This window comes from Haemaphysalis longicornis, unplaced genomic scaffold, assembly GCF_048455015.1.
Source record: "Haemaphysalis longicornis isolate Haplotype H1 unplaced genomic scaffold, Haemaphysalis longicornis Haplotype H1 scaffold_4, whole genome shotgun sequence".
Taxonomy (NCBI): domain Eukaryota; kingdom Metazoa; phylum Arthropoda; class Arachnida; order Ixodida; family Ixodidae; genus Haemaphysalis; species Haemaphysalis longicornis.
Genome location: NW_027526361.1, coordinates 175,725,061 through 175,749,522, shown reverse-complemented (window position 1 = coordinate 175,749,522; position 24,462 = coordinate 175,725,061). Strand labels below are relative to the sequence as shown.

The 24,462-nt window shown below is 47.5% G+C and overlaps 1 protein-coding gene across 1 annotated transcript in view; it reads right to left on the bottom strand.

Moving 5' to 3' along the window:
• LOC144180676 (SEC14-like protein 2) overlaps nucleotides 1–24,462 on the bottom strand; it is a 100,515-nt gene that overhangs the window by 70,354 nt on the left and 5,699 nt on the right. The window contains exons 2-5 of the mRNA XM_077708972.1: nucleotides 17,619–17,688; nucleotides 11,121–11,164; nucleotides 8,458–8,520; nucleotides 1,123–1,213 (exon numbers count right to left, since the gene is read on the bottom strand). Coding sequence (XP_077565098.1) covers nucleotides 1,123–1,213; nucleotides 8,458–8,520; nucleotides 11,121–11,164; nucleotides 17,619–17,688 — 268 coding nt within the window. The remainder of the gene's footprint in view (nucleotides 1–1,122; nucleotides 1,214–8,457; nucleotides 8,521–11,120; nucleotides 11,165–17,618; nucleotides 17,689–24,462) is intronic.

Genomic DNA, 24,462 nt, shown 5'->3' with positions numbered 1-24,462 from the left:
GCGATGTTGCATTCGTTGCGCTAACACGGCTAACCATTTACAAGACGAGGCTTACGAGGCCAACAAGGCTAAGAAAGCATGGAGGAAGAAAAAAAAACAAGAACGAAACAGCGGGAACCGTTAAAAGCTGATTCTCATGCCAGTGGATTTCACAAGAAGTTCCATTGCTGGTTGCGTTTACACGGTGGTGCGGAAATTTTAGTTCCGATTACCGAGAGTTTTTTTACGTTATCTGAATACAAAACCAACCAAATTCCAGGCAACTGTTCCGTTTAAGCGGCGATCCGTTTAAGCGATTTCCGTTTATCGAGATTCTACTGAACCTTGAAGGTGACAGCAGTCGAAGCAAGGAGGCGCCCTCTGTCAATAAACATACAAACCCACAAGAAACCTACCACAAACCGAAGGCGCACTCTGCCAGCAAACCTACCTTGCCAAGTGCCCAAAGGTAGCTGCCGATCGCTCGGCAGCCTGTGTGCAATTTTAAATGCAGAGCATTTCTTTAACTCACAATGTCACCCGGCGTTGTCGGCGTGCCTCGGCGTCCGCAACAGCCGTTCCAGGTGCGCCTTCTCCCCTACTCCTCCTCTCCCGCATCACGCTACCCTCCTCGCTCTCAGCAACAGGTCCGCACCCCTCCCCCTACACTATATAAAAAGATAATACTTACCGGCGCCTGGTCTCGATCCCACGACCCTGCGGGCTTAACGCAAGGTACATGGTTCTCTACCCACTGCGCCACAAAGCCGACACAGAATGGAAGGCTACGAACACGCCTTATATCCTTGACTCATTCAAACTACGTTAAGAAGCTGCTGATACAACGCATTCACTACCTGTGGGTGGAACGCGAGTTACATGGTGTTCTTCCCACTGCGCCACAAAACCGTCACAGAATGAAAGGCTACGAACGCGCCTTATATCCTTGACTCATTCAAACTACTTCAAGAAGCTGCTGATTCAACGAATTCACTACCACCAACTCCCCAAACACTAAACGTTAACGCAATACACCAACCCCCTATGCGACGCATTTACTCGAGTCCCCCTCGCGGGGAGATGGGCCCTTTCTTTTTTCTATGTTCCGCACGCATAAAGATGGGGAAATCTGCAGGGAATTACCTTTGAAGTCAATACCAGCTGGAATAATCCACATTGGACGGCCATCTTTGCAGGGTTGCACCATCCCCCCAGGAAAATTCTCCTTAACCAGCTGAAACAGTAAAGCGGAGGCGGTCACTTACGCGGCCACTTTAAAAGTAACTGGACATTGTGAGAGAACTCACCGCCACGCGACATAATGAACGTCGATCATTGCCGTCATTCATGTTACCGCAGTGCACACATTTTTTTTTCTCTTTTATTTTCCTTAGACAGCTTTTAGAGGCAGCTGAGGCTAGAGGCGCGCATTGCCTGACGAGCCAGGCCATTTTTCAGGTTTCATAGTTTCACACAAAGGATATAGATTGAAACAGCTGGCTCTCAGCAAAGCGAAATAGGAAGTACAACATAATAACTGAAATTCAACATAACAAAAGAGTAAAACACATAACACCGCCTCATGTATTAAAAAAATGAAGCACAATACTACTACAACATATCGACGTACATAGATGAAGCCTTTCAGGGGTGTTCTATAGGTGTAACGTAATATCATAGCAAACATTAGGTAAGCATCCATCGCACAGAGTTCACCGGGCGGGCAGTGTACAGAAGGGGATAGACATGTATTCCCAACAATGAGTTCAGTGAATATGTTTACACCATGACTAATGTATCATAAATATAAGCTGCATATTCAAACATACAATGCAACGTTCTTGTGCTTCGAAAATATTAAAGAAACAACATTCCACAAGAAACAACTTCGCAGTGAACAGAATGATGTACCATTACAGAAGACACATTTTCTGCATTCGCGTTTGGAGGGGCAAATGGTCTCAGGAAATTTATTTTCACGTCACTGCAATTCAATATTTTTGTAGCTTGATAAGGAATGGTCTGTTTACCATACTTAGTGCGAATCGTAAGTGGTGGAATTAAGGGCTTGCGTATTGGCTATGTGCTAGATTTCGCGGTCAGTACGTTATGTAGGCGGTTTTTATAAATGTGTTGTTGGCTATGTGCTAGATTTCGCGGTCAGTACATTATGTAGGCGGTTTTTATGAATGTGTTGTAAGAGTTTGAAGTAACAGATTTGATCAGCTTTAAGCATGTTATGCTTTACAAAAAGTGCGTCTATCCTTCAATTTTGTTTGTTTTCTTGGTAGTTCTCACATATGCGAAGCATTTTTTCAGCAAAATAATCAAGCTATTGTAGTTATAGGCCGTCGTGTTTCCCAATATTAATATGCCATAACTCAGTCTGGAATAAAAAAGAGAATAGTAGAGCGTTTGTTTTAGCGAGGTGGTTATCGGATGTTGAATTCGGTATATGTTTCCCGTTACTCGTGACAACGCCGTTTTAAGTTTGACACGAAGGCGTTTGTGATAAGCCAATATAGCTCTTTGCAATATTGGCCCAGACGACATTCCGTGGCGCCCCGCGGGTGGAACACCACTAGTACGATGTCATGTTATGACATATGCTAGCACTTCGCCTTGTCTGCATTTGTGCGCGGCGTGCTTCAGATTGTGGCCTTCACAGATGTTGCCCCCACCCTGTGTTGCCCCATAGAACACAAAAAATAGCCTGGTGACTCCTTAGTACTCTCTACACGACAAGAAAAAACGGCGTGCGGCCTTCCACGCACCTCGGTGTCCTGTAGTTGCGGTGCTACGTTGTTAGCCACAGCCCGCATGGCCAACACCATGCAGACGATGAGACAACTTCGAAGAATTCGATATTAAATATTTGCAGTCTGCCTCGACCTTCTAACGCAGAACTGGTCTTACAGGAAGAATATATGCGGGCTGCATTATTTTAATTTTGCCACGCGTGCACAGAGCATGCAGTCTCCGAAGTAATAAACCCAAGGGAGGAGTGAAAGGAATGAATCCCAGATATTCCCAGAATGGTTGATGGAAAGTCTGACAAGCCCCACCAACAGGAAGCTCGTTTTAGCCTTGCCTTGATGCCGTTAGCGATCACCACAGTTTTATTCACTCCTTGCGATGCATTTACTTTTTGGGTCCACTTTTCTTGTCTGCACCATATTTCATAAGCTTTCAGTGCCATCGCGGCGGCTTCTGACCTAAAATATTACTTGTGTTTTGTAATGACCACGCCATGTGATATTAGAGGGACTGGCTTTTAATTGAAGTTTCTATGGATTCGAGATTTTATGGCGCCTACGTGCGCGCGTAGGAGCCACAAAATCTCGTGAAATGCAGTGCAGTAAAGTCAGGGAACGCCAGCTTTCAAAGACAAATCTTGCGTCGGAACGGAAACTTTCCCCTAAAAAGCGAGAGAGAGTCAAGTGCGAGTGAAAGGGAAAAAAACAAACGCAAACGCATATGTCCAAAGCAAGCGCTTGTCGCCTCCCGCGTCGCAACTATGTATCTCTTTTGACGTGCGGCGTAATGCATGAGTGAAACTCCCTGCTGCGTTAGTTTGTAAGTAGTTCTCATTGTTTAAAACGCAAACGAAAAAAAGAAATGGTGTACACGGAGTAAACAGGTCAGGCGTCGTGATTGTGGCAAAGACGTTGCTCAAAAAAGGGAATGGAGAGAAGAAGGCCAAAGGCATGTCACCCTGCAAAAACAATTAGTCACCATACCACCCTGCGAAAGTGGATGTTCAGCAAAGCCGCTATCAGATATTTGCAGAGTGTGCCTCGATCTTCTCATTTAGAACTGGTCTTGCAGGAAGAATATATGCGTGCGGCTTTATTTTAATTTAACGACGCGTGCACAGAACATGCAGTCTACACTACACCACAAACCACTATAAATGGTGAAGGGGGAGGGTATGAAACGTTTCTCGTCGTGTCGGTGGGCTGTCTTCTGCGGTCGGCTAGAAAAGGGTAGACAGAAGGGTAGAATGGTACAAAGGGTACTAGATAAGGGTACAGAGTATCGGAACTCGCCTCCTATTGCTCCGTGCCGCCTCCATGATCACTGGTCAGTAAGCATTACGTGACATTTGTTTACACTGAGACGGTTCATGGGCGTCGCCATTTTGTTGTTTATGCGTTTTAGTCGGTCTACTCTAGTAGGCTTAGCTTCTTTTCCCTGCCCCTCGACTGGGCGCGAATGAACGTTCCGAATGCGAATGAAGGATAACGCGTGCAACAGCATTTCAACAGCAGAAGTGTGTCCAAAGATGCCGTTTTGCTGCATCTTCGGTAGCGTTGTTAACAAAAGACCCGTTTGAAGTTAACGGCGTGGCAGTAGATCCGGCCATCTCGCGACACTGATAAACGCCAAAACGAGCGCCGTTGCTGAGTTGCGTGCCTCAGTAGCGGTAATATAATGCCTTATCTATTGCCTCTACGCTGGGCTTCTCTGGCAGCTAATGCTGGGTCTGCCTGGCCTGAGCCACGCGGTCGGCGTCTTGGGCAAGAACTGCCCTATTTAGTGACACTAGTTCTGCCTGGGCTTCAAAGATAATTTGCAAACATAACCTTTACCAGGAACACATGGTGGGTGGGGGGTCCCATTGTTAACAGGCGCCTTATCATCCATAATGCGGTTCTGGGTTCGTTATGTATGCCTGATGAGCGTGGAGCATATGCGCTGCGTCTTAGGCCTTGGCGACTTGGAGGTTTTGCCCACAGAGAAAAACCATTGGGGGGATAGAGGTAACGTTGGTAGATGTTTGGGGCTTCGCTGAAAAACGGATGTCCTTCTGTACAAGCACACAGTGTCACACAGCATGGAAAAGGTCGCCGAGATATACCAGATCACCCTTGCAGTTTCTGCCCCGTGTAAACTTGCGCGCCTGTGCCCGCGCATACCGGGTGAGAGCAGGAAGAAGGCATGTGGGAAAAAACACTGAAATCGCTATGTCGATGTGCTGTTTACGAAATCCCGCTATCTTGCGGGCGGTATTACATCGACGAAACGGGCCGTTGCGTCAACGAGAGAGCCAGGGAACCTGCATTGTCGACTGGAAAAGGTAAGGGAGCACATTTGCCTACTCACTGTCATGCCTGCGGTTTTCAACCGCGGTTCAATGAAATCAAAATGCCGAACAAGAGCAAGGAGTCAGCTAAAGCATACTTTATCAGAAAGCGAGTATGTGATTGTGTTAGGGATAACTCGATTGCACAGTACAGATGCGAAATGGGCTTTCCTAAAAACGCGCCTTGAACATTTGTATTGTTGTTATCATCTGTGTATGGGTTACTACCCTTTTTTACCGGCTTCTTGGGGCCTGTCCGGTTCGCTCTGTGTTTACCGTACGCGTGTTTTCGTTGCCCTTCAAACCGTGGGGACGTAATGTATGACGTATAGTGTGAGCCCGATAAGCCACACAGAGGGCCGCGTTGAATAACAAGTGTACCGGTGTGTGCGGTTTATGAATTCGGTTGCAACGAAGTCGCCCGTCGACAAAAACATGATTTCGACCTCAAGCTTATAGATGTCATCACTTGGATATGAATTTAGAGCGGATCACTTATCAAAAGAACTGTGAGTTGGGCAAATATTCATCGATATTTATCAGTGCGCAAAAAAAAAGCGGCAAGAGGGAATTGCGGACTGGAGAGTGCTGCAACGTCTACTAATTTTTTTTGAAGACGACAGCTTATATGCATATTTCAGTCACCCACGTGGCCCTAAATCAGAACAAAACGAACATAATTACTGGCACGTACACGCAGGAGTAATCTATTCATCGACATGGCTATACAGGGTTGTCGTTGAAATAGCCAAATTCTCAGTCGTGCAACGCTATTCAGCGCAGTGGTCTGCATACCGGTCTATATTGTATGCCTCTATTATTTGACTAGTTGTTGGATCCCTGTGTTTTGAGAGCACTGAGGCATCTTCAAAAACGAGCACATGGTTGCACATGCTAGGGTTCTGCCAAATGAGTGTGGGGATTCCCGTGCAGAAATCACCAGTGTTCTGACAGCCTAGTGTTTATGTAGTCAAACCCGATTATAATGAACCCGGGTAGAACAAATTATGCTATATAGCGAACAAAAAGGAATAAGTTACGAAAATACAGCGAGAGGTATTTCTTATCACGAAGTTTAAATCTGATATATCGAACTCGGCGCGAATTACCACCGAAATTCATGGTCTCAGAGCGGCAGTTGAGATGTTGATTGGCCACAATTGAGGCCGACGCGCGCGACTGACTACGCAACCCGCCCATCCAGCGAGTCCGGACCAAGACGGCAGCATAGGCGAACTGAAGAAAGAGCTCGTCAACGTTCTCGAAACCCCCAGCTGTGGTGTTACTCCAGTATTTCCCCACTTGTGCAAGCTGCGCCAGACCCAATTGCTACATATTTTCCTCATTTGCTTAGACCAGACGAACCCAAATCAATAGTGTACCTTTTTGCCACGTATTTTTGTTTCGTGTGTGTGATGCGTGAGCAGGTACTTGCACGGAATGACAACAGGGTATTTTCATTGCAATGGAGACTGTGTCACTTCAACTCTCCTATTTCCTTTTTACCAATCTTACCAATGTCTGCACGACCAAGAGGATAATATTGACGCGGTAGCCTGCCGTACTTATTCTATTAATGTATTTTGAAAAACTGTTTTTCTGCTGAAGGTGACAGTAATTTGTAAAGGCTGAGCCTCACACGCCGCAGTGGTTCAGTTGCTGAGCCGTTGTGCTGCTGAGCACGAGAACGCGGGTTGGGTTCCTGGCCGTGGCGGCCGCTTTTCTGATAGAGGCAAAAAGCAAAAACACCCGTGTGTTCGACATTTCGGCGCACGTTGAAGATCCCCAGCGATAAAAATTAATCCGGAGTCCTCCACTACGGCGCGCCTCATCGCCTGAGTTGCCTCGGCACGTTCAACCCTACATCCAAAGGCTTTGCCTAAAGCTGAAAGAGTTATCTCCTTTCTAAGTACCTTAGAAGGTCCTCATCTGAACTTAACAACCGGTTCTAGCGGTCGGAGGTGGTCATTGTAAGGTAACTAAAATGGGAAAGCCCTTTCATCCGAACGCGCAGCCCTGCGTGGGGTGGGGTCCCAAGTCGAGGACAACGCTGAGTCTGGCCTTCTCCTCGACCGTGGTGACCAGATGGCGCTGGTCTTCCAGCCCACATGCTCCACGTCCGGCCGTCCCCTCTTTCGCCCCTTTATTCATATTTACCAGCACACATGACCATAATCGGCTCTCTTACCCTGCATTTCAACGGTGTGTGTGTTTCCTAATTGTTTTGTATGCCGCATTGAAAAACTGTTTGACAAAAAAGGTCGTAGCGTTGCGGTAACTGTGCTAGACTGTTTCTTGATGTATTTTTTTTTCAAAAAAGGGAAAACTTGGTATAAATGTTTGGAGAGGCGTTCGACTGGTCGACGTTCGTCTGTGCGCGTTACTTGTTGACTGCTTCCTCGACGCTTGTGTTTTCACTTAGTTTATTGCGGAGCACAACTTGACCACTATAAACTTTGCTAAAAGAACCCTGTATCGTTCGTTTTTTGCGTGCTACGTGAAAACATCGCACTGGCCGAGGGTCCAGAGGGGAACAGCGTCGCCATACAACGCTGGCCGCAGCCATATGACCGCCGCGCTCAGGAAATGGGAACAGAACAGGAGAAACGATTGCGCTTTGAGAGGCTGTTCATTTACACTGTCACGATTATGAGTGCCGGGCGCCATTAAGCGGACTTCCGAAACCGGGCAACGACGGTTCTTCTCCAAGAAAACGGCTGACTGGTAGGATTATTGCTACATGTGCTGGAAGGGAGGGCGTGCGGTAAGTGCGCGTTTCTTGCGTTTGAGGATGTTCGCATGCCAGTTTTTGAGCAGACCAGCAGTCTCCGCTTGGTCGAGGACCATTCCGACAGTAACAAAGATTTCACCACCCAGGTTACGTAATAAAGATTTCACCCCACAGAGCAGTGTTTTATTTTACCATTTTACTTCCAATTGATGTAAGCCCCTTTTCGGTAGTTGTTTTTTCTCAATAAATGTAGAGTGGCAAATATTCACTTCACGTTTTTCGCGTCAACGCGTTGTCGTCGTCACTGGCCCATTCGTGCTAGATAAACGTCTATCAGTGTGAACAATTTCACCGTTCAACATTAGACCAATCCTGTTTTCATTATAAAATACACTGAAATGTTTTGGTATGGTAACCCGGGCTGTAATATACTACTGGCTACCTAACTTTGTAAAAGTGTTTCAACTCTTAAGATCCAAGGGTCATTGTTATTGATTCAAAGAGTGAAGATTAAAAACACATTTTCAATTCCGATCCTCCAACTGAGTTATTCAACCAATTTAAATCAGGTTAATATATTGCCGACCTGTGCAAACAAAATTCTTGAATTTCGTTCCGCGTAGAACAAGTAGGCATATGCATTTAAGAAGCGTAAGCTCACCTCGGGAAATTCGTAGCTGGCGAGGATTTCGTCCACTTTGTTTTCTTTGCGCCATTCGAGGTTCTGCGAACCGCACAAAATAAGAAGACACCCTGGTTAAGGCTGCATATGACAGACTTTGCACGTGCCGGTTACCATTACCGGTGCACGAGTCTTACATTGTAAGGGGGTTGAAAACAGCCGCAGTGACACAAATATAGATTCAAAATGCGTCGAGGGCCAGGGGCAAGTTCATGGTGACATTACAATTGTTCAGTCTCACTTGTACTTATTGTATTAGTGGCCTAGCTAAATGCGAAAATTAGGTGGACTTCCCGGAAAACTGGTGGCAACAACTAACACTTGAACCTCCGGTCGTCGCCGCAGTGGTTAATTATTGGTTATTCAACACACCACTTTATTTCCTTAAAGAACCCTCGAGGGGGTTAACATAAGGGGTGGATTAACAAAATAAAAATTCTTTTTATTGCCGCTAGTTTTCATTATGAGAGATAAGTAGAAAGTTGTTCCAAACATGTTGATGGGCAGGATATGGCAGTCCTTGTCGTGGATCTGTCTCTGTCTTTGTCTTTTTTTTTGCGCTGTTTTGCCTAGATCTGGTGACGACTTCATGAGTAATGTCATTGCAGTAGTTTGTAGTTCGTATAAAGAAGGTCACAGAAAAGTGGTCGTTTTAATACGTGGTCGGGCAACTTGAAGGGGATGACCAGTGCGGTGGGTGTGCAGGCTGGTGGAATAATGTAGGGGTGGCGGAGAGGGCTAGGTTTAAAAAAAGCCGTGTCTTTATTTAGGGGTGATACACTAGTATTCTACGAATACGAGGAATGGATAAACCTAAAAGCACGGTCTTGAACCGCCTCGGGTGACTAGATTAGGTATGTTTGGTGTGGTCTACAGAGAACAGACGCATTTTCCAATTTAGACCAGATACGAGACTTGTACGCTTGCAGCATCACATTTTAGGGCTGGGCGGAAGTTGCGTGGACCTATGAAGTCTTTTGCAGGTGATATAATGTTTGTAATGGGCAGGTGCCAGCTAAGGTCATTGCACAGGGTGACACCGACATACTTATAAGATTGCACTTGTTCGAGGGCGAACATAAATTGGTGAAATTCTTAACGCGTAGCATGAAGGGCCCTATTTACTAGAAAAGCCGGAGTCACCGGGAGCGTCGACAAAGGGCGCAAAATCAGCGAGCAGAACACCACGTGGTGCCACCTTGCGGCGCTCACTGAAACAACCGGGAGTCTAAGGCGCAGACGAAACAGTGCGTGCGAGCAGGAGCGAGACATTTTCACCGTTTTCATAACTGCGATGTTGTGTCAGAAGACTAAGGTCGCACTGGGAACCAATAGAGTGTTGTCTCATCATAATTACGTTACCGCATAACTCTAGAGCCCGACAGGCAAATGATAAAGCGATATGAACGGCACCAAACAGCACTACATCGTTTCACCCTTAAGCGTGAAAGTTTAACTTCCTCCATATATTTATATCCATGCCTATTATTGCCACTTTGTTGTTATTCCTAATAATCTGACGGTTTCTGTACAATGTGTAAATCTGCAGAGCATGTTAAGTTTCGAGCGGACCGTAGCACTGGAGTTCCATATATGAAAAGAAGCAGTTTTCGAGACTGACTTTTAAAACCTTAGCATTCTTTCTGGCCGTTATAGTCGGCGCTAATAATATAGAAACACATTGCTGAGAGGACGTTTTACCAGGGAAAATATAAGCGCTCTTGTATTTTTAGGGAGCGCCATGTTCCTCCCGTATTCTTTTGGAGCGATATACACCCAGTCCCATAAAGTTGCCTTCACAATGATGCACCAATTTATAGATAGCACATCGTGCGACGCGTTTTTGCTTTTGTTTTAGAGACTCTTATTAACTGTGAAGCTCTGACTCACTACATGTGCACTATGATAAGAAGTACGAAGTTAAATTCACCCATATAACTTATTTGTTTGTTCTTAATTTGCAGACGTAAGGCGCCATGCTATTACTATTTACTGGCGGATGTTCTGGGGCTATTTCCCAAGAAGCCTTTGCGCACCGAAAATACCACATTATTTTCCGTCTAGGCATTCCACGCCAGATCTCAGCTCCGTGGCTGGAGAGTCTGCTGACTTTGGTGCGTGGGGTTGACCCCTTGGCTCTTTCAGTCAAACCAGCTTGATCAGCTGGTAATGCACCATCGACATGGCGGAGACTGTGGCTGTGTCTAGAATGAGCTAGTGTCGCTGCAGGCGCCCCGGCGAGCCCTGGCTGGTCTATGTTCCGCAATGATGTTTTCCGGCCTTGCAGGTGCAAGCGTTACTGCCCGTGAACACATACGGAATCGGACAGCCGCAATACTCTCGCACCGCTCGACCGCTCGATAGACATCCTCATTCCGGCCCTCCACCGTTATTTGTCATCGTCCTCCGAGCACGGGCGTTATCATCCGTGCAATTAGCGTCCACCTGGGATTTAAAACAATTAATTCAATCGTCTACATGTACTCTGCCCAACAGCTTCCAACGCGCACACCTTAAGCGTTCAGAAGTACAAGCATCGAGACGACGCAACCGTTCACCGGGAAGCTTTGAGACTGTAACTTTGCAGCGCACACAAACCCACCCGAATGCGCATACAACTCGAAGTAGAGATACCTACTTACGTGACGGTACATGCGCTCCGCTTTGGTGACGTCGAAGTCCCGCGCTGGATGCGTGGTCCGACATGCGTATTACACCAAAGATAAGAACATCTACGTGCAATTACAATGACATACCGTTGCACATCACATACAGTCGAACTCCGGTTATATGTACCCAGGTTTTACGACAACCCGTGTTTTACGACGGACAAGCCAGGTGCCGGCAAAGTTCCCGTAGGAACAATGCATTGAAAGCCTCGATTATCCGACGCGATTTCACGCCTGACCCTCGTTATCCGACGACCCACAGGAAGCGCGCGGCCAGTCGGCGGACGAAATCAAAGTGCCGCGGGCCGATTCTGCGGGCCTCGAGCCTGCTCAATCGGTTCACTCCGGCGTAACTTTCTTCTCCGTCTCGCCTTTTGTTTCTCTCCCCTCCAGCAGCCGCGTACTCCTCTGCACAATACCTTTTCCCCTCTCCTGCTGCCATCTTCTTTTGTGAAGAGGTCGCCGGGGCAGTGTGCAGGCGTTCATTTGTCGCACTCAGCAGTGAATCGCCAGCAAGTTTACGCTGACTGTTTTAGTATTCCAGATGTGCTTGTCGTGATCTTGTGTTCCATGTTTCCTACAGGCTGGCGGGAATCGCGGCAGTGGTCTGCCGCGATTCCCGCCAAAGCAGCATGATTGGTACAAAGCAGCATGATTGGTACCTGCACTGCATTATTCCTTTCGCATTTGCATTTTTTTAGTGATTGGCTTTCGAAGCCCTGCAAAGCATTAGTTTGTAGTTGACATTGAAGTTTCATGGAAATCAATCGCGCGAAAGTATATTTGCAGGCATAGTTGTTTCTATTCGGATTTTACGAATCCCGCCTTTTGCGATGCTTTTCCAAGGCCTCTAGAAAGACGTATAATAGGGGTATTACTGTGTATGGTTAAAGAACACAATGAACAGCGGCGCGCAGTGATATTCCCGAGCATGCGTGAAGAGAACGTGTACAATTAAATCATCATTTCATGTGCATTGTTTCCTTCTGATGTCTTCTTGTCATGTAACATGGTTTAGTGGACGTGTGGAGTTCTGCCCCTCCCGAAAGCCCCTAACCTCAGTGATACGCGCATGCCCTCAGCGGGGGACCCGGTGAGACCACCCAGATCCTTCGTGACCGGGACAGGCGAGGAGCCGCTCACTCTACAGAGCACGGCTTCCAAGACCTCGTAACTTCTTACGGGGCCGCTGTTCACCCAGCCCTTCACCTTTATTTGTGGCGGCATGGACTGTATTGCTGTTCGTTGTCGCCTGACTTTTCATCTAAGCCCTTGTTGTATATGTGTTTGGGGGTTGACGGGGAGGGTTTTTATGCCGGCTCAGACATATTGGTGGTCCCTGGTTTTTCCGTAGACCAAGGCCGCTTGTACGGCACTGCCTCTTTGTGGTCAAAAAGTCTCCCTTCGCTCTTTAACGAGCACCGCACTCCGCAGAAAGTCCCGATGGCCGTCGTTCAGCCTTAGAATGCTTCCGCGTGAGTGCCTCGGTTGCTGAAACCATCGAAGGCTGCTGTTCTCCGTGCGCAGGCGCGCTTGGCCCTGAAGCTTACTACTCTTTATATCAAGGTCGCTGAATTTTTCACCTGGTCGCACCGGCTCGTAACATTTTTTAGCCCCTTTCACAAAATTATCGCTGCGGGGATTACTCCACTAATGTATTGTTGTTCTTTACTTAGCACCCATCTCGCGTACTGTAGCCATATGCTATCATCGCTTCTGTGTGAGGCGGTGCTTCCACCGTCGTGCAGAATTCAGGACAGCCAAACATGGCCACAATGAGGCGTACGACAACCAAACTGTGCGCCCAGCCACGTGTTATGTTTCTGGCCCTTTAATTATGCTGCGATTTACCTGAAGGGAGTGTCAGGCAAGTCTCAGTGTGTGGGCGTTAAGTAGCTCTGATACTGCAAGTCGAGCGGGGCTCCCATAGCAGTGTTGTGCACGCCTATGGTTTGCTTTTCAATTGGTTCCGGTTCCGACGAAATTATTCCCGTGGTCAGCGCCAACCCATACAACATCTTGTATCTCTGGAAGCCTTCACCGCTTCCTCACACAGTTAAAAATGATCAAGGTTGCAGTAAAAAAAACAATAGGGCGATAAACAGACCAAGACCGAAGCAGACACAAGACATATACAGGCGTCAACTTACAACGGTTTATTCGTATCAAAACCGCACTCATTTATATCCAGAACCAGAGTACAGATAATGTGAAGACATAGTGGAAAAAGTAAAGATTGCTAACACCAGCTCACACGTAAAATATGACAGCAGAGACATGCAATGAAATATGTACGAAGCAAAGCGCGTCAATTACTGATGGACACCGTCATGGAAGCATGATGACAAGCGCATATTCGAAATGCCATCAATTAGGAGATGCATCTGCTGGAAATATAGTGCTAGTGACGGCATGCTAACGCATTCATCCCATGCTCTTTTTATGAAGTACGCCTCGGTAATCTCCCTTTCAGTTTTGTATCTTGCTTTCCCCAAAAAGGTCGTGTGATCTATGTGTGGCTTGATGCAGCAGCGCTTACTGTGGTTTGTTACGTCCCGGCCAATGTTGCTGCTAACAGCCAGCCGGTGCTCCCTGGCATGATCTTCGAAGCACCGTCGAGTTTGACTAATGTACACCTTGTTGCAGTCCAAGGGAATATTGTATACGACATGGCTAGCACAATCTGGTAGCGGTTGACATGCTTCTTGGAGCATAAAGCTTGTTCTTTGTGGTACCACCTTTGTGGTACCTGCTCTAGGCAGTCATTTTCTGAGGAAAACATATAAAGTCACTCGCCTTTTCCGTAATTATTACAGAAAGCTACAAAGGTGAAGTAAGGGCAAGGGAGAACGATGGGCTTGTTTAGTGACAACCACTGAACTGGAACCTGTGATGCTCGGTCATTCTTCTGTACGTTCTGTTCCAACCTTCGTCTTCCCTTTTTTTCCTTGCCCGTTTTTGCCCATTTTCTCTTTCCACGCATGAAGGATTCCAAAACTACGCTGGAGCGTGGTTGTATTTCTGCCTTTCTCTTTCCTTGTTGACGCTGGACAGACTTGGAAAAACAATCTAAGCCCCAGCAGGAATTATAAAGACTGCTACTATACTAGTTTTTATTGCGATAATTTTAGGGGCAAATCCCCTTAGGGGCTCGCGCTGTCGGCGTCTCCTGTCATCGTCGTCTTATGTACTAACGACACTAAAACACGGGGCAATCGTCTTCCAACGCCCCGCACTAAAACGCAACGCAACTAAAAGAGCACACTGGGACACTCGGTTTCTAACTCCCCGCGCCAGAAGGTTTCATCTCCGTGGACGAAAACGGATACTCAAAAAACACTCCGGGACACTCGTTTTCCAACGCCTCGCGCATTAATGCTTAGTGCTTCAAAGACACGAGACTTTCACAGCAAAACTGTATACCCCTACCCCACAGCAGTTTCATCTCCGAGGGCAAAAACGCCAAGGCGCAAAGAATACACCTATACTCTGCATGCTTCGCCCCTCTTCCTGTTTTACGTAAGTGGAGATGGCCCGGGATTTTTTATTGCTGCCCTGCTTAATGGTATGACGCTCAACAAGAAATATTTTTGCCTTAAGGAGACAGCCAATCGCTTTTTGTGGAGTGGGGGAGCTACAGCTCCTACGAAAGCCATCTTTTTACACAGTGGAGCAACCACAGGGCGTTTCTAATTAGGTGGGCGGATTTAATTTTAATTTACACCTAAACGTTCTTAAGTCGCAAAGGTGGCGCCGTGTAGCGGCTAAACGTGGCCCTACCGTTCATGTGCAAACACCTCCCTCAGTTTCAATGAGCCATTCAAAAACCACATAAATGAATACGAAGGACTACATTTGGAATTATTTTAGCTGGGAAGAAGTTTTTAAATACCTCTTTTTATCTCAAGTACAGTGTAAAGTACGTTGCCGTGCGGCTCACTGTTATGGTGGCAATCATTCGTTTTGGCAGCACACGCAAAACTGGTAGATCTAAAATTTTATCGTTCGGAAGCCCTCTAATCAGAGCAATAGTGGTGTAGGGTGCTAAAAGTGATGCCCTTCTATTTGGGATAGAGAGCCTATATGCAACAAACATTGGCCGCCTCTCCCTTCAAGAAAATTTTCCGAAATTGTTGCGGCTAGGCGAGTCCTGTGTCAACAAAGCATCCGAAGAGAAACAAATAAAGAGAAGCATCTATGAGTACCGTACTCATCCAGTGAATCCAATTCAAAAAAAGGTAAAAAGGCTGTCACAGGTGTCCAACGATCCGCACTTGGGAATAAAGAATGTCGCTGCGCAAACAAACTTTCCTCTGTTTCACGTTAGGCAGGTGTACAAGTGCTGCGGGTGGCGTGGAAGCATGGAGTAAAGTTCGCCCAGCCCCTGGTTTTCTCTTTACGCATGATATACTTAGGCTGTTTCAACCTCCACATCCACGCTAACTTTATTCGGAAAGACTTGGTGTCTGTTTTTCGCTGTCGTGGCAATGGAAATCATACAATGCCGCTGAAACTACGGGGTCATGCCGCGGTAAAATGCAAGCACGTGCTAAAATTTTCAAGAGTATGCGTGCAGGCGCGAAACCGGTATTTGGATTGTTTTCCTGTTACCATTCCTACCGCGCACGACCTACGTCCAGCTTTGGTTAATTTCGGTGTACCCGTCTTTCGCGCATCACCCAGCTTTCAGCTTGGAAGGTGTCAGCGTGTAGCATCGGTTGCTGTGATAGCTCAGCAGAAAACTGTTGCTGTAAAAGCGGCTAATTTAGTATAACTTAGTGTAACGTCAAACCAAGCAAAGTATGAACCCGTGTACTCATCAACACCCACAAAAAAAAAGAATAATGCAGGCGTTTCTGCTTCTAGATCTTGCCTCGTGCAGTGTATATCATCTACGCACAGTTATTGCGGTATAGCTGAGGGGTTATTTCACTCTCAAGACGCTAGTCAGCGCGTCCAGCGCGTCAGCGGAAGTACACTCGTGGGCTTAGAGAGGCGAACGAGAAACGACTTCGTACATTCGACGCTTCACATCACTAGCTGACGTTGCCAACGGATGAGGCACAAAAGACGAGGTGCAATTGTGAAGGATAATATTCCAAACATGGAACGGAACGTAACCTTCTTTCCTTGATTTCGATGACCTCGCCTTGTCATATGTAGGCAGCGTTTTTCCAACTGACGGAATTTTCAAAAACACCGTGTCCCTGCAGAATTACTCAAATATGATTGATTGATTGTTTTATTTATTTATTTATTTATTTATTTATTTATTTATTTATTTATTTATTTATTTATTTGTTTGTTTATTTATTTATTTATTTATTTATTTATTTATTTATTTATTTATTTATTTATTTATTTATTTATTTATTTATACATACATACATCAGTCTATTTACGGCCCCTTTAGGACGTTAAGTACGTCAGCTTTCAGCCGAATACCATACCAGGGTGGGAAATTGCTGTTTTGCAAAGGCTGTGCTGTTATTTTGTAAAAGACATTCACAACATGTAAATTCGTGAGCGCAAGGCTTCCTGGCCAGAACAGTATCTCGCAGTTTCGGTGCAATATTCTGCGTAAAAACAACGCTTATCACTGGCAATGCCATTTTTGTCAAAGGTTTGAAGGGAAGATGTTAAGTCTTTTCGGCGTCAAATATATAACTGATAGGAAACATCAAATATCATAGTTTGTTCATATTTTCGGCGGTCTTCTTAGTCGACTTTCTCAACAGAACTCGTTTCATTTGCAGCGTAAGGTAAGCGCTGAAACACGTGTGTTCACTTCTCCGGTGCTCCATTGTCTTGCTGGTCATAGGAGGCACCAATGTTGCCTTGCCTTTGGTAACTGCACCGATATATGCTTGGGATGACCAGTGGCCCTCAATCGGAGCGTCAGGCAGCGACATCTTGACAAACATCTCCCTTTTTTTCTTTACGTAACAGGCTGCTTCCCCTTAGTGTGTGCGACGACCTAAATGCACGAAAATGTGCTCTATTGTAACAATACTCCCTCTATATCACCTGAACTATGCTTTATTTCATTGGCATGTACACGAAGCCGGGTGCATTCATGCCCGCTGATCCTAGGAAGCTTCTGTTGCCGCGAAGAAAGACACGTGTTTGTAGGAGTGTACACATATATCCCATTCGCTTGTTACGTCTGCACTGACTGCTTACAAAGCTATGCCATTTACGTTTTAAGGTTTCACTCTGGACTTTTGTGAGGAATGAAGGTATCTGTTTACAGCAAACTGTTTTCAGCATATCCTCAAAGATCGGTATTGCTCAGCTGTATGTGGCGGCCGCTAAAGCAGAGCTTTGTAAGCACAGGTATATTAACACCAGCCAGAGCACTTGGTCGAACGATCACAAATCAAGTCTACAATGATAGCATTAACATACTGCTGAACCTGACATGTATTAACAAGTAGCGTGGTTATATTTTGTTTTCACTTTAATACTCACCCCGTAACCATCGGAGCAAGAAAGAATCCGTGTCGGAAGCCCTCTTGACATCAGCAATGACATCACGAAACTGCACAGGGGAGAAACAGCGAGTATATTTCGAATACCGTTCATTGAGACCAGCTGCGAAAAATATATTCTATAAAGGTTTTTTCCACCGCTCAATTGGCGACAGCGCGAAAAAGCATCACGGGTTTCGCTTACCTGATATACGCTACCGCAGCAATAGTATTGCCTTTTCTATCGTGAGAACTTTCGCCCTGTTGATCATTTCTGCTCGGCTTTGACTAAGCCTATTATCGCCAACGTAAAAGCTACCGTTCGCCCTGCCTAAGCACTTAAGGCTGTAAACCAAGCTAACGCTTCCGGTCAGCGCCTTCTTTATTTTTCTTACGCCAGCAAAGTCATTCGCTTCGCAATGAGGCACCCCGTGATTGGACGCTGCAAGTCTTATAACCGAGCTCGGTTTCTGCGGTCTATTCTGGCATTGGTCTCCGTGCAATTGCCATGCCCTGTGACAATACTCCTCGAGTCTCTTTCCCGCATTTCGCAACCGCACTTCTTTTGTTGTCAGACAAGGAAACTGCACCGCCTCGCACTGGCGGGTTTCTAGGCGCTGCACAGCTCACTGGAAAGTGCAGGATTTGCATCAGTTTTGGTTGTTGAGACAGGACACGGATAGTGTTACTATCATGACCGAGAGAAGTGCAAAACTACAAGCGAAAATTTAAAGTCAGCAAGAAATGAACTTCAGATACATGCAGAAAAGATACTGAAGCAGGAGGAAAAGCTAGAATTAAATGAAGTTGTTGTGGCCGTCTGCCAGCGCCCCCTACCCTGTGTTAAGTGGACGTTCAGGGACAGCCCTAGGGGGGTCGGTGCCCGCCCGCCATGGAGCCGGCTGTCACATGTATCCTGTACCCTACTCTCATGTCTTAATTATTAAAGGTTATCACCTATCAAAACGTGAACATGGTGTCAGAAGTTGAGGACTAGTACCCGCACGCAAACTTCGCCAGGCCAGCCGCTGGAAACCCGGACTCATCAGAAGTTCGGCGTCTTCGTCAAGCGTCGTCGCTAGGCCTGCGCCGCCCGCGCATCGAAACAATGGACGGGGCTTCCCCGGCTACTCGCCCAGTGCCGCCAACGCCGTCGCCGTACCAGATTTCACCGCCGGAGCCTTTCACGTTCCTACCGGAGCATTGGACGACATGGAAGAGGCGTTGGGAACGGTTCCGCACCGCATCGGGACTCAACGGCAAGCCGGAAGATGCGCAAGTAAACTCTCTCGTCTACTTAATGGGTCCAAAGGCTGAGGAAATTTTCCCCACTCTCCCCATCCCGGCCGACAAGCAAGAGTCCTACGCCGACGTGTTGGCTGCGTTCGAGGCGTTTTTCATCGTAAAAAGAAACGTCGTTTACGAGCGCGCTGTATTCAACAGACGCTCACAGCGTGAGGGAGAATCGGCGGCGGAATTCATAACTGCGCTGTACGCGCTAGTTGAAACCTGTGACTATGGGAACCTCAAAGAGCTGCTCAGGGATCGGATCGTAGTCGGGGTCCGGGACAAGAAGCTGTCTACGAAACTCCAGATGGAAGGTGATCTCACGCTCGAGAGGGCAGTATTGTTGACTAAGCAAACAGAAACCGTCGGTCGGCAGCAAGAAAACCTGAAGCAGCCGGTCGACCCTTCATCTGCCGAAGCGGCCTACGTGGATAGCCTGAAAGTGAAGTCACACAAGGGAAGAAAACCCAAGCAGGGAGGTCCGCCAAAACAGGGGACTGAGCCAGCGCTGAAACAACCCTGCTACTGGTGTGGCAACGCAGTACAGCATCCCAGGCAACAGTGCCCTGCTTCGAAAGCCCAGTGTCACAAGTGCGGCAAGCAGGGTCATTTTGCATCGGTCTGCAAAGCCAAGCGACTACGACAGATCATCCAGCAACGTGAGAGCACGCAAACAAATGATGAACAGTTCTTTGCCGGAACAGTCAACGCTACGATGAAAAAGAAACCGTGGAAAGTTTCAGTTGCCGTCAACGGTCACAGTGTTGACTTTCGTCTGGATACAGGGGCAGACGTCACGGTTGTGCCAACAGGTCTGCTATCAAGGCTGGAAAAGCAGATCACTCTTCTCAAACCCGACAAGCTCATTTTTGGACCAGCAAAGCAGCGTCTAGACATCGTTGGAGTCCTGAATGCGACAGTCTCATACAAGGGAACGAGTGTCACAGCAGACCTGCACGTCACAAGGGGCCTGGACGAACCACTCCTTGGGCTAGACCTGATAGAGAGCTTTGGCATCTTGCAACGAGTAAACGGAGCCTGTTCTACGCAGTGTCTAGACCCAGTCAGCGAGTACCCAGAACTATTTCAGGGCTTGGGGAAAGCGCCTTGCGCGTACAAAATCAAGCTGAAGCCAGAGGCAGAGCCCGTGGCAGTTGCATCCCCAAGACGCGTACCAGTTCCCCTGCTAAAGCCAGTTGAGTGCCAACTCCAGAAGATGGAAAAGGAAGGAGTCATCACCAGAGTGAGTGAGCCAACAGACTGGTGCTCGCCAATTGTGGTCGTGCCAAAGAAGAACGGTGAAGTGCGCATATGTGTAGACTACACAGCGCTGAACAAGAGCATACAACGAGAGTATCACCCAATCCCTAGCGTAGAGCCGATTTTGGCTACCTTGGGACAAGCCAAGTACTTCTCTCGTCTCGATGCATACTCGGGGGGGTTCTACCAAGTGGAACTGCATCCCGAATCAACGCTGCTCACAACATTCATCACTCCATTTGGTCGGTTCAAGTTCAACCGCCTTCCCTTTGGCATTTCTTCGGCTCCTGAACATTTTCAGAGAATGGTTCATCAGCTTTTAGAAGGCCAGGAGGGAGTGGCGTGCCTCATCGACGACATTCTCGTGTGGGGCAGGACGAAAACCGAGCATGACAGTCGTCTCCTTGAAGTCCTGGACAGACTAAAACAGAAGGGACTTACACTGAACCGTGACAAGTGTGTGTTCGCTCAGGAAACCGTCCAGTTCTTGGGCCATGTGATCAACAAAGATGGCGTGACTCCAGACCCAGACAAGATTGCGACCATCGTTAACATGCCTCCTCCAACAGACGTGACCGAACTAAAGAGATTCTTGGGCATGGTGAACTTTGTCGCACGGTTCATACCAAATCTAGCTGTCAAGGCAGCTCCTCTGAGAGACCTACTGCACAAGGACGTCCCATTCAGCTGAGACAGCGCTCAGCAACGTGCATTCGAAGATCTTAAAGCTTCTCTCACATCGCAACCACTGCTTGCTCTCTACCACCCTACAAAGGAGACGGTCTTGTCTGCAGACGCGTCCAGCTACGGGCTGGGTGCTGTTCTTCTGCAGCGTCAGGAAGACAAGAGCCTGCGAGCCGTTGCCTACGCTTCAAAATCGTTGACAGAGGCAGAGAAGGGCTACTCCCAGATCGAAAAGGAGGCCCTCGCCATCACATGGGCATCGGACAAGTTCAAGGACTATCTTCTTGGTTTGAAGTTTCATATTGAAACTGATCACAAGCCTCTCATCCCTCTGTTCACTCGGAAGCCAATGGATGACCTCACACCAAGACTGCAACGCCTGCGTCTTAGGATGATGCGATACGACTATACGATGCAGCACGTACCAGGCAAGGACCTGGTTGTTGCTGATGCATTATCCCGGCAGCCACTTGCAGCACATGGAAGCACAGACCTTGCTGACGAGGTTAGAGAGTTCGAGCAAGCCCTCATCTGTCATGTGCACGTCCCCGACGTGAGCTTACAGACTCTTGCGAAGGCACAAGGTGGAGACCTCGTTTCCAAAGCCATCGTGGACTACCTTCAAACAGCCTGGCCGAAGGTGAAGTCCCAAGTGCGGCAGGAGTGTTTGCCATACTGGCAGTTCAAGGATGAACTTACACTACATGACGGAATCATCATGAGAGGCCAGCGCTACTTCATACCTGCAGCCCTAAGAGCTTCTGTGCTCGGTTCTCTCCACGACGGGCATGAAGGCATCACGAAGTGCAAAAGGCGAGCCAAACTGTCCTGCTGGTGGCCAGGTATAGCGAGAGACATTGCTGACACCGTGGAGAAGTGTGTCAGCTGCATGGAGCAAAGACTAACTCCAGTCCACCCGCTCATGACCACCCCCTTCCCAGACAGACCGTGGCAAAGGTTAGCCATGGACTTGTTCTATGCCAACGGGAAGTGGTACCTGTGTGTGACGGACTATTACTCGCGCTACATTGAGATAGCACTACTGGAAAACCAGAGACCCGAAACTGTCATCCAGAAGACAAAGTCTATCTTTGCAAGGCATGGCATTCCTGAGGAAGTGGTCACGGACAACGGGCCGCAGTTCCGTTCGGAGTTTCTGGCTTTTGCCAAAGACTGGGGCTTTCGACACATCACTTCAAGCCCTAAGTATGCACAAAGCAATGGCTGTGCTGAAGCTGCGGTCAAGATCGCCAAAAAGAAAATAACGAAGGCATCGGATCCGTACAGGGCTCTCTTGGCGTATCGAGCAACACCACTGGACAACGGGTACAGCCCGGCCGAGCTGTTGTTCAGCCGTCGGCTGCGAACGCACATCCCTTTGGCACCAGAACTGCTGAAGCCTTCAGTTGCAGACGCAGCAGCCCTCAAGGCTTCAGAGCACAAAGCCAGAAGTCGTCAAGAGTTAAACTACAACAGAAGGCATGCTACCAGGGAGCGACCGGAGTTTCAACCTGCCCAGAAGGTTTGGATCAAGGACCTGAAACGCACTGGAACAGTGCTTGCGAAGGCGGATGCGCCCCGCTCCTACATCATTGGCACGGACCAGGGCACCGTTCGCCGAAACGCTAAGTTCTTGGTTGTCGATCGTCGTGAGAGTGCCGAGGAAGATCAAGTCTCCGTTGACAGCTTGCCTCCCCCGCGTGACACACTCACCGACACACCCAGCAACGCGGCTCCCTTGGCACCACCATCTCCGCAAGCAGCTGGACCTGGCACAAGGTCGCGATCTGGGAGACTGATCCGTCCACCGCGCCGTTATGGCTATACTTAAAGGGGGAGATGTTGTGGCCGTCTGCCAGCGCCCCCTACCCTGTGTTAAGTGGACGTTCAGGGACAGCCCTAGGGGGGTCGGTGCCCGCCCGCCATGGAGCCGGCTGTCACATGTATCCTGTACCCTACTCTCATGTCTTAATTATTAAAGGTTATCACCTATCAAAACGTGAACAGAAGTCATAGGGAATAATAACCAAAGAATCTACCATTACGCATGATAATGAACACAATATATTGCATGGGGGCAGTGCTTTATAGCATTTACATGAAATGATATCATTGGCTCATTCGGAAAACCAGATAGGGTATTTTGAGAATATGCATATGAAGCTACACGTCACCTAAAATATCCAGACTAGGCATTTCGAACCAAAGGAAGGTCTCGAAAATCCCAGCAACCCGGGCAACCTATAATTAATTGTGGCATTCAATGAGGTATGAAATTGAAAAAAAAATTCCTAATAAGTAATGTATAATTTATCATGCAAACAAAGACAAATTTAGGGGACTCTGCATGTAACTTCCACAATATTGCTCGATTGAGTGAGCTGTAATGAATCTGTTCATGGTTACATTTATACGGGGAACAACCGCGACGCCTCTCAACTGGCGTGTTCGGCGTTCATCATCGACTACATTTTCCTGTTTAACCAATACCCTACGAAGCGGGTGCCAGAAAATCGGAGCTGTAAAGTGGATGAAAAATTAAAGCCATTCCACTCAATGTGAAAGCTGTCGGAAGTGCAGAGCAGTGATTCCCCATATAGGTCTGTACCGCCGTTGTCCGCTAACTGCTACCACCCCATGCAATTCAGTTGATTTCCCGCCTTCGCAGTGCTCGTGCGCCCCCCGCCTGAAACTGCGCCAGCAGGAGTTTTCTGTTGTTTTTGTGCTTGCTTAAATTTTGTATGGTGGAGGAGCTTTGCGTCATTTCGAACGCGTAATTTTTTTCTTGTGAGGCTGGAGCCTTTCGGCGGCATTTCGAACGCGCCATTTTCTTCTTGCGCGGCCGCTTTTTTCGCTTACTATCATAAAAACCAACCCAACGGGCATTCCTAACTGAATGAACGCGGGCGCTGCCGGTTAATTACGTATATTTCACCTCAGATGTACCTATAGTTTTCTTTGGGCTAAACAACGGGTAGATGTAGGACAAGTGCCAACGGTTCACGAGTTTCGAACACTTATGGCTATATAAACCGCTTGGCTTTCATGAGCCTCTGGGGTACGCAGCGACGACAGCGCTACAGCGCAACGCCCTGTTACTCTACTTGGGTCTAGCGAGTGAGCTACGACTACAAGGCGAGCGCCTAAAGTGCTCTGCGCTTTAAAAACGTTTGTTGGGAGAACCACAGAATGAATTTCGGTCATGCTACTGTTCGTGAACTGGCCGGAAAAGAGCTTGACCGCTATCACTTCTAGGTTTTGGATGGGCTCATCACACTGTGAAAAGGGAAGTGTTGCTCATTGTTCTGTGGGAAAAAAAGGCGATGCGTGATTTGAGGAACTGCTCAAACAAAACGCTGATTTTAAGGCCAGGTCAGATGGGTAAAGAGCACATGCACACTTACAGGACGTTAAAGGAAAACGTTCTCTGCTTCCATTGTTGTTCCCTTTATAATGAAGGAATACAGAGGCATATGAAACTGCTGACAAAAAACTCGTTGCTGGTGAGTTGGCGAGCACTTGATAATAGGGTTTAATCTTTAAAGTACGGGCGCAATAAATGCGAGAAGGCAAGCGCTGATAAAACAATGCAGCAATAGGCAGAGATGGACAGT